We start from the raw sequence: 10966 nt of genomic DNA on the forward strand, positions 1-10966 counted from the left end.
AAAGTTTACGTGCGGGAAGCCAAGCCGATATCCCTCCATATCTGATAAAAGTAAAACGTACTAAAACCCAATTCTTAAGGTCTAGGTGTAAGTGAACTTCATTTCGTCCATAACTCTCTACAGGTCACATATTCGTCCCTTTACGGCCCTTACGTGTACCACTATCCCTTCACGAATGGCTTCTTTACCTTTTTTCTAGTTACTTTTATTTGCGGACATAAAACAAACCCACATTTGTAAGTTACGAGATGCTCTGACACTTTCGCTAGGGCACATTTATGAATACAACATACAGCTGCGTTTGAAGTATGGACATTTTATCGAGAAATAAACATAAACTTATCTTTATGTATCATCAAATATAATTCTCAAGCTTATAAATCTTCATAACTTGGTCAACTCGCAGTAGGTACTCAATAGTAGGTATATATGGACAGATATTGCACGCCTCATAAGCGAAGCGTTGAGGTGGGTACTACTGTCACTTCGCGCAAAACATCTGATTTTTCAAACTTAAAATGTCTTTATGTATCATACATTGCACTTGTAAGATAATACATACACACACATATTAAGAAAAAACACTATTTTTAACGTTCATGATATTTTTGATGTCATTTTTGTTATTTAAACTAGTTAAAAAACAGTTTAAAAAAGTTCTGTCTTGGACGTCCGTGTGTCTGTATGTGCGGATCCATTTTCTTGTTAACACGATAGCGACCGAAATACTTTACTAATCGAGTCTTTTTTTTTCTCTTACGCTTGAGTATGCTCAGGAATAGAACCCTTTCATTTTTTAGGGTCTGATTCGATGTGGTTTAATTGTTATTAAATAAACAAAAATAATAATTAATAAATATTTATTAAAAAAAAATTATGAGGCGTGCACTTTTGGATTTTCCAAATTATTGTTATACTTACTTCCATGCAGAAACAGCTTATTATCTAAGGCCTAAGCTATAAAATTTTCCACAAAGGTTATAATATAACACGCTAGATAAGTATGTTGTACGCTTGAATATTTTTCCGGGCATCATAGGTCTGTTTTACGCAAATCTGTACCGTGAAAACATGAAGACTACTCAAATTAGTATGAACAGCGCGAGTTCGGAACAACTCCTATTAAAATTTAAAAATATATTTTAGGTTGTTTGATTTAAAACTCATAATTGCAATAACGCGTTGTTCCAAGAAAACGTTTGCTGATTCAAGCGATCTTCACCCTGCCTTGTTAATGATATATGATTTTTTTTTTCAGATTATTTGCTTAATTTGCAAAGGCTTGGATCCGGCGTGTTGGAGTCCTCCTCCCCCTCCTACACTACCTACTACTACGACCCCTACAACCACCACTACTACTAAGAAGGCAGAAGAAAGCGAATAGCGTGGACATTCAATAATGTTAATGTGCTTTTTTATAAAAATCAATAGTGTAAGGAATTAAAAAAATTGAAAAACTATTTCGTTTCCTTTATTTCACGATTCTTATAAAATCTTTTATATTTTACGATGACCAAATGAAAATAATGCAATGCTCTTAACAATAAAGAAGTTATTAGAAATAAACTAGCGCTGCGCCCTGGTTAGGTTTCCTTTTCACAATAGACTTGTCTATAACAAAGGCTGTAAAACTAGACTGCCTTTTGAATCGCAACGCACGTTTAAGAAACCTCAAAGAAAGAGGTTTTCCTTATCCTTTATTTATTGAGAGAGCACTCAGTGATCTAGGTTAAGATCAATAATATGAAACAGTAGTTTTAAGCATATCCATTCCATATTATCTCCAGTAAATTTTTACATAAGAAACTCACAATATCTTGCCAATGAGAAAAGCTTCACGATCATGATTAGGTTTCATTCAACTGTCTTACACAATGAAGCCAATTTTTGTTATAACAATAAAATATAGAGCAACAGAACAAGGAAAACTATTTTCTTGTTTACATTTATCCACCGAATAAATGTCCAAATATAATTAAATGCGTCAATTGAATTCCTGAAATATTCGTGCTCCACAACCGATAATTTAATTTGAACAAAAGTTCGTTATTAGCAATGTTCTTCAAATAACTAAGTTTCATTAATAAACACGGTACTATGATGAATTGTTACAGAAATTGTTGTACCTTATTAAATACACAAAACTTAATTGGTCTCAATTTACTTATTGTCTACAGAAACGCTCTGAATGCCAAAATACAAATTAACCCTTTGATCAGATAAGTTCACGGGAATGATAATATTTCTCCTCAAAATTAAAGATAAATTACCCCGCTCTTGCCGAGGTAAATAAATTTAATATGATTATTTATGCTGACTCGTTTAATTATTGAGGGTACATATTTTATATTATAAACTGATAGCATGAAATAATAATTTATTTCTTATTCTGTGTTCTTAATAATTTATTTCTTACTTCGCATTGATCAATCTGGGAGCTACATTTCATTATTATGATATGTTCGTGAAACCCATTCCACTTAAATAATGATTCGATTCTAACCGATATAATTAATCAAATAAATCTCGTATGAAATACCTTCTTCTTTTTATCGGAAATTTGGCGCGCACGATACATTTCTTTACTTATCAGATCAGCTTACTGTAGTAGATTATTATTATTAATACAAAGAACGTCATCGTTCGCCTATATTTAATCCTATTATGCGCATACTGCATAAGCCATATTGCCAGTTGTTTGGTGTTTTCCATCACCGATTGAAACATTGGTGATTTGGAAAGTGGGATATAAATTGAAAATTCAATTTAATTATTACCAACATCAAGTGAAATATCCACGATTTTTCTATTGAATTCTCTAAGTTAATGAAACACCAGGTTCGGTTTTACAAAATTCATATCACCGCAAAACAGAAACAACTTCCCCGAAAAACTATTCCAATGGAAATTCACATAATAAAAGCAACATATTTACCACCCTGTGTGTTTCGTATCCGAAATTTGAAGACACGTGGCCCTAATGTCACCTCCACGCTCCTACTCCATTGAAATGTTACATTTTTTAGGCCTAACCTTGCATTTTTTAGAGGACGCTATTTTATGTTTTTGATGTGTAGGGGGGGTCAGTGAGTAGCTAAAACCAAGTTTGTGGGGTTGCCACCCTTGTCCCACGGCCGCCATCTTGAAAATAGCGGTTGAAATGGTTTTTATGATATATCTCTTAAACTATTTATCTGTTATAAAAAATTGTTAGCATTATTTGTTGCAAATTAAATTTTCTATAACTTTTGTCTAGTAACTTTTTGTCGTAGAACTATAAATAAAAAGGTTATAAGCGAAAACGTTCAGAAATTAGAGCTTTTTATATTTTTCAATAAAACTTTTTTTATCATTTTACGAAGAAATGATATCAGACCATTTTTGTAGATTGTTTTTCGACAAACAACTTTTATATACAACATTTTTTCATTACGTCAATAGCTAAGGTTTTACAGCGCTCTGAAGTGAGTACTATTTTTCAGTACTCCTAACTATACATATAATGGCTATTGGCTCTTTTCCCAGACTCCAGAACAATGGAAGCACACTGCAGAACATTTCAGCCCTGCTTTTCGACGTAAAAAAAACGCGCTTCCAGACTTCAAGTCAGTTCAGTCAATAATTAATTATTAATAATATTGCAAAATTAATTATTCATAATTAAAAATATTAAAAACAATTACTGATGACAAATTATTATTAGTACACACTTAATATATGTATACTGTATAGTTAAGAGTACTGAAAAATAGTACTCACTTCGGAGCGCTGTAAAATCTTAGCTATTTACTTAATGACAAAATGTTGTATATAAAAGTTGTTCCTCAAAAAACAATCTACAATAATGGTCTGATATCATTTCTTCGTAAAATGATAAAAAAAAGTTTTATTGAAAAATATAAATATCTCTAATTTCTGAACATTTTCGCTTATAACTTTTTTATTTATAGTTCTACGACAAAAAGTTACTGGACCAAAGTTGTAGAGAATTTAATTTGCAACAAACAATGTTAACAATTTTTTTTATCAAATAAATAGTTAAAGAGATATATCGTAAAAACCATATCAACCGCAATTTTCAAGATGGCGGCCGTGGGACAAGGGTGGCGACCCCACAAACTTGGTGATAGCTTCACACTGAACCCCCCTACACATCAAAAAAATAAAATTGCGTCCTCTAAAAAATGCAACCCCAAATGTAACTTTTCAATGGAATATCCTCAAAATGGTTGGCAATGCAATGTGACAGGATCACTGCCTTTCAATGTAATACGGAAGTGTGCGTAAGCGTACGTGGGAAATTTATAAGGTAATGGAAAAGGTATTTCGAAGCTGTGAGAAAAGATAGAAGAAATGGATTATTTATGAGACTTTGTTATAAATAATTTTTAGCTGTTATAGAAGGACAATATTATCTGTATTGAATTATTAAATTAAGAAAAAATATTGGTTGCCCCGCGTGTCATCCTAATGAAGCTATGCAAATTCAATTTCCTAAATTAAAGCAACGCTTCTCATCCACTTACCGTAATATTCCTTTTATTCAGCTAAAGTGCTCAAAAGTAGATTTATACATAGAGAAGGATAATTCATAAAGCAATCTGTCGCCAGCATCCTAAGTCCTGGCGCCTTTTCTTGTCTAAGAGCTTTTGGCGCCAAAACCTTTTACAACTTAAATCCATATTGTCGTAGTTACTACCTGTACTTATTATTTTGTATATTCTTTAACCGACACGCTTTAATTCCTTGGAGACGTAAAGGTGTGAAAGAGGGCATACTAACTCTTTGTACCTATATTTTAAATTAAAAGAAATCATCTAATAACAATTGTTTCTACCAAAGTCTTTGGCCTTTGTAAATTAGTTCTTGTTTCTATATTTGCATTCTTTGTTACGACATAATTAAGATATTTCCTTTCTTTAAATTAATTAAAATATCACTTTTAGGCGTTAGGTATTCGTATTCGAAATTTCTCACTGCTTTTACTGGTGATAAACCCCATGAAATTATAACACACTAGCGGTCCGCCCCGGCTTCGCCCGTGGTACATATTTACGTTTTCTCTACATAAAAACCATCCTCGTACTTCAAGGAATATAATAAAAAAAGAATTATCGAAATCGGTTCAGCCGTTCTCGAGTTATGCGCTTACCAACACATTTTGCGATTCATTTTTATATATAAGAAGATTTATTTAGCTGAGAGGTTTTTCTTTTCTATTTTTATCCAGTAGCTTTCTTGAATTATCTATCAAATCAATTAGCTCCTTCCGAGATTTGCAAACACAATCTCGCTGTTAAATCTCAGAAGTTCTAACTACAATATTCAAACTTAAGATACTTGGAACCTATACTGTTACCACCTGTTACTATCGGTACAGGCAATTCTATAAATAAAACAAACAAAAATAGGCACTGTTTACTTTATAATTATGTGAGTTGAATAAAAATTTACATTAATATTAGCCATTTAGTGATGACTGTGTTTGTTGTGACTTTTCGAGTTTCGTCCGTGCGCTGATTTGCCCTGAAATTGAAGAAAGTTAATTTTGTAGCAATATTATGACTATGGTCTAATGTTTAACAAAAAAGTTTGATTTTCCCTTATTTTTTATACAAAAATATGTTATTAATTATTGTTAGATAAATAGAAAAATGTTGTTTTAGTGGTGAATCACAAGTGAAAATATTTTTAATGAAACTGTTATTTACTGAATTTTAGAAATGTTCCACGCAAATATTAAATGGACCTAAGTTAATATATTTTATTTTATTTTATCAAAGTAGTCTTAGTCACAACAAAATTGTAGTATATTAAAAAAAGTTAGTAACATTCAAACCTACCCCAGAACACCTACACGCCTTACTTACTGCATGATCAGTGACGTCATTTTGTACGTCATCTGCATCAGTACCATTTGTGAAACTGTCAGGCACGGAGAAATTATTTATGTTGTCCGGATTCGGCCAGTCCACCTCACCAGTTTGTTCCTTTTCCTTAACGCGGGAATCGTGTTTCCTGGCGCCTCCTGAAATTTGATTTTAGCGCCATCTATGAGCTAGTAGTGAAACTATTAAGAATTGTTATGTGTAAAATAATATTGGAATCGCCTCTTTTATCAAACTATTTCTCTCGAGAATGTTATTTCTTTCAAAATATAAATAGTTTTCCAGGTATTTAATAATCGCTATGTAAGTAAATCTTTCTTATATATAAAAATGAATCCCAAAATGTGTTGGTAAGCGCATAACTTGAGAACGGCTGCACCGATTTCGTTAATTCTTTTTTTATTATATTCCTTGAAGTACGAGGATGGTTCTTACGTAGAGAAAACGTAAATATGTACCACGGGCGAAGCCGGGGCGGACTGCTAGTAATCAATAAAAGTTCGGGCGCTCTGATTCTTAGTCATACCAGTTATTGTTTCAGTTTCTGACGCAGTTTTTTAACAAAATTCTATTACAAAATGTATATTTTATTTCCAAATTAAGAAATATCAATAGGATTAAATGTTATTTACTTTGATATTATGTACGTATAAAAATTGTATTTGTCGCAGCAAAAAGTAAAAATTTAAAAAGGGGTCAAGTGGGTATTGACACGCAAAATATCGAGTTCCGTGTTTGTAATAAACGACATTAGGTATTTACTTTAAATGTTTAGATCGTTTTCACGGTGTGTGTGTGTTTTACGACCCTCAATAATCATGAAACACTTAAATAGTTCTTTGTAAAACTTATTTCGACGAAGTAGTACAGAAATAGATAAGCTTACCACAGGGAAATTTCATAAGAATGTTAAATAGGATATTTATTGATTTATTAGAGTAGGTATTATGTATGGGAAACGACGGTTCTTCATGAAATTAACGAGCTTAACAGCGGATGAAAACCTAGTAAGTAAAAAAAATATTACAGAAGCCTCCAACATTGATTCTATCTTGATTTTGTTTTCAATTTAACGCATTTAAAGAAATTTTTGATTCAATCTTTATCTTTATTTTTTACGTTGCCAACATTTTAAGTTTTATAATATAGCAAATATCCCAACCGAAGGGTATTAACGAAGTTGATACAAATTTTCGATTTCATTTTGAACCACAGCACGATCGTGCGCTGTCTTAGTTTTCAATAGTACCAATTCAATGTTCTATCGAATCGAATTCAATTGAATTTGATCTCAATACTGGGAATACGCCCCTTGTTCTCCAAAATCTTACTTATAATGTGCAAGCCAATAGTGGTAGTTCAGGCGAAGTCTCAAGTCCCTGATTCTAGCAACAAAAGATGGATGGGCATACGTAACAAAATTATTTAGTCGCACTCCATTACTGGAGATTTTCCATGTAGAAGCATTTGCCATGTTTATTCCTGTCTTTTACTGATCGAAAATAATGACAAAATTAGCTTTGTATTTACCATTTAACTTCGGAGTGTAAATACCTGAAATATATCACGAATAACGTGTCCTCCTTCTGTTTATTCTTGTCTTTTCCCAACCGAAAATGATGACAAAATTAGCTTTGTTACAACTTCGGCATGTAAATACATTGTTAATACCCAATAAATGTAATGAATAACGTAAATAACATTCGCAATATAAGAATATTATGTTCATTTTCAAACTATATTTTGGTTCATGTAGCTGGCATGAGTGTAATAGCAATTTAATTCCGTTTCAAGTATCATCAACACAGCTGAGATGGCTCCGTCTTGCGTCGTTCGCAATTATAGTTTAAGAGACTACGTAGATTTTATTATAATATAAATTTTAATATGTTACGAGGAATTTTTAGAAATGATGTTGAAACGAAATACTTGACAACAAAATTCTGGGTTAATTAATTGAGAATTTTATAGCAGAATTGATTTCTGAATTCGCCAGAATGATATTGAAGATTCAAGAGACAGGCGTAAGTGTGTACTATAATATTGTAATATAAGTGGATAAGAATGTCTGTGTAATCTATTCAAATTGTAAAATAAAACGTATCATTAAAATCTGCTCTTTATGATAGATAATATCTATTAACAGCAAATTTTTACACATTCATAAACGTTAATAATATTTCTGTTTTGACTCTATATTCCAGCTATAGAAATAGGTCAAAATTCAAAAAATGAACACAATCAGTCTCTTATAATGTACCCACGTGTCTACATTTGCTAAAAATTAATTAAACAAAATCTACCTAATAATGTCTCGAGCATAATGAGCTCTCTGACTATCTATTCATTTAGTTATATCTCAAAAGAGCTTATATTAGTGTTAGTAGACTAGACACTCTCTAGCTTTTAATAAAGTGGTCTAGCTAGCATTAGATTTCACTTCCTAACAACAAAGTATCTAAGTATACAAATATTACATTATCTAGTGATCTAGAGTTGTTATAATACCTAAACAAAGAAAGAAAAAAGTTTCAAATAAATAAAGGTATTAGGTAATACACGGTCACTTTAAACTACCTAGAACAGTTCAGCCTAGTAACAACATAATATTAATTTATTTCAACGATCTTTAATGAGATATTTTACGAAATTAATAAAAAAATATTTCATATAAACCTATCATCTTACATCTTACAATTCATAAGAATTAAGACATTATAATTAAATATGAGAGTATTTTTAATAATATCAAATTATCTTCATACCAAATTATAATCTTAAGATTATAATATTTAAAAAATGTGAATATTATTTTGCTCGTATTACTAGAATAACTTATTTGTTTTTAACATTTTTAACTATTTTATAGACACAAAAAAGGAAACCAACACGTCAAAATCGTTTGTTGAGGTTAAAGTACTGGTAATTGATAGAGTTTTATTATTATACCTACACACTGTTTTTCCCTTTTTTCTGTATTTATAAAGTGTATTGTATTTTAAACTGCACAATAAGATAATTCCTAGTATGTAGGTAGTTAATATAAAATATTTTTCCTGCTTAAGCAACAATTTTTCATTGCTGCTCCGCTCTTATCTTAGCGCGATCTCGTTACGTGGAATATCCAAATCAAAAAGAAAATAAACAAACAAACTCGTCCGCTTTTAAATATTAGTGTAGATTATGCACCACTCTACAAGTTTATATTATGTAGTTATAGTGTATAAAACTGATCATCAGAAATATTTTCTCAAGCTTGTAGTTACGCAATACGCAATCATTTTAGAGTTTTGGGTGTGTTAATAACTTGATTGCAACTAGACTAAACTTTCGTGAATCAATAGCACACACAAAAATATTGATTCAAGAGACCTAGATTCTCATTAAGACACAAAACTATTATTCTTATACTTCGTAGTTAGTACGTACTTTTTCGCTCTTTTACCATTCACGTGGACATCTTGACATCATTTACCCTATACAAATACTTCATACATAGATATAGTTAGATATCTCCAAGATTTCATTAAGGTATCGTATGCCAGGCATAATATCTGTACATTGTCTTCTTAATTAAGTTTTAGGGAACAATCATAGACACAAAGCATCATTGTTTACACAGCTATGTGTATGTCAACGATGTTTAAAAGAGAAAATTATGATGATTTAATATGCCTGAATAGGAAATATTACTATAAGATTCTTTATATTTAAAGAATGTCCATTGTCCATGTTAAAAATAAAAATGTACTTATCAGGTTCCGTGAAGGCCAATGATTATTTTAATTCTTATGTATCATCATTGTAAGATAATTGTATTTGTAGGTTAAAACATTACCTTAATAATTTAGCTAAACCAAAATATTATTTTTTCTAAGACTAAAAGAAAGAACAAATCATGGTAGGCTTTATAATTATATCTACTGTGATTAGATACCACAAAAATTATTTACACATTTACACATAGGACAAAATACAGAGTAAATAGAAGTTTGTAAGTACAAACAATTATTTTTTATTACAAAACATAAATTTAATTTAGTAACTTCTTACCAATAGAAAATCCAGGATCAAATGTTCCATTGAATGAAAACCCAATTACTGAAATAATGTTTTACTAAAGAATGACAAGACGCCAACCATATTTAATTCATATCAACTCTATTAAATCTTTGTTTTTCTTATTTCTAATATTATATGAAGTTTCTTTACATAATTTGTAGAGAGTCAACAAAATTGTAGCACAAAATATATTTGTGTTAATATATAATATGTTTATACGTTTAGGAGACCACCACTTCCTCTAACGAAAAAAATACCGATAAACTACATAAAAATCTATGAACTTCATAGTGGGTCGGCCCTTCATAAATATTTTTTTTTGTTACCAGTTTTTTTTTTAATATTTGCAAAGATAAAGAGAAAATCACAAAATAAGTATGCAAAGCTTCAATTAAACGTACCTGATTGCACAGAAATAATTAATAAACACACGAGTGAAGCCACTAGCACCTTCATTTTCCTTTTTTCTTTTACTTTGTACATAAAATTCAACCGTTTTATATACACCTATACCGGATACCATCTTAAAGATAAGAAAAATACCCATAATTTCTCTATAATTACACAACATTTTACACGCTTTGGTTCTATTTTAAATAGAATATGTTTAACATAAAAAAGAGACAGGAAAACCCATATAAAGTAGATTACCAAAAGGTTTTTAAATACTCGAATAGTCAAAAAACGTAATAGTAAACATAGTCCTTAAAAAATACAGAAAATGTATGAAAAAGCGTGTTTAAGACAATGGATAAAACAATAAAAATGTTTGCTTACAAATTAATAGCTAAAAAATTAATAGTATAATGCGGGACTGGCCATAATAATCCGATAATGTGATTGGCCCTCAGGCGAATTCAAAAATTAGAAATTGCACGACTCCTTTTTAACATTAATGTCATTATTAAACACTTGACTGATATTTTTTTTATATAAATATAAGTAGAGTAGAAGTAAAACAAAAGTATAAATGTATTTTTAGCATTTGTTACAAGGCTAAATGTTCTTTTGAAGTA

General features: G+C 30.6%; 1 protein-coding gene across 3 annotated transcripts; it reads right to left on the minus strand.

Annotated features, from left to right (window-relative positions):
• Positions 1 to 5407: 5407 nt before the first annotated feature.
• On the minus strand, positions 5408 to 10421 carry LOC149481170 (uncharacterized). 3 transcript variants are annotated; one of them, XM_089705425.1, is made up of 4 exons: positions 10352 to 10421; positions 9942 to 9989; positions 5871 to 6028; positions 5408 to 5526 (listed from the first exon to the last, which is right to left on the minus strand). In XM_089705425.1, exons 1-4 carry the CDS (start codon positions 10404 to 10406, stop codon positions 5470 to 5472), a joined length of 318 nt encoding a protein of 105 aa, XP_089561551.1. In that variant the 5' UTR covers positions 10407 to 10421; the 3' UTR covers positions 5408 to 5469. The 3 variants fall into 3 exon arrangements, with proteins under 3 accessions (XP_089561551.1, XP_089561550.1, XP_089561549.1); XM_089705424.1 differs by having other exon boundaries at positions 5858 to 6028; XM_089705423.1 differs by having other exon boundaries at positions 5844 to 6028.
• Between the last annotated feature and the right edge of the window lie 545 nt (positions 10422 to 10966).

The sequence above is a fragment of the Colias philodice genome, chromosome 17 (assembly GCF_061535455.1).
Source record: "Colias philodice isolate Cphi_HAF_F1 chromosome 17, ilColPhil1 Martin Lab GWU primary, whole genome shotgun sequence".
Classification (NCBI taxonomy): Eukaryota; Metazoa; Arthropoda; class Insecta; order Lepidoptera; family Pieridae; genus Colias; species Colias philodice.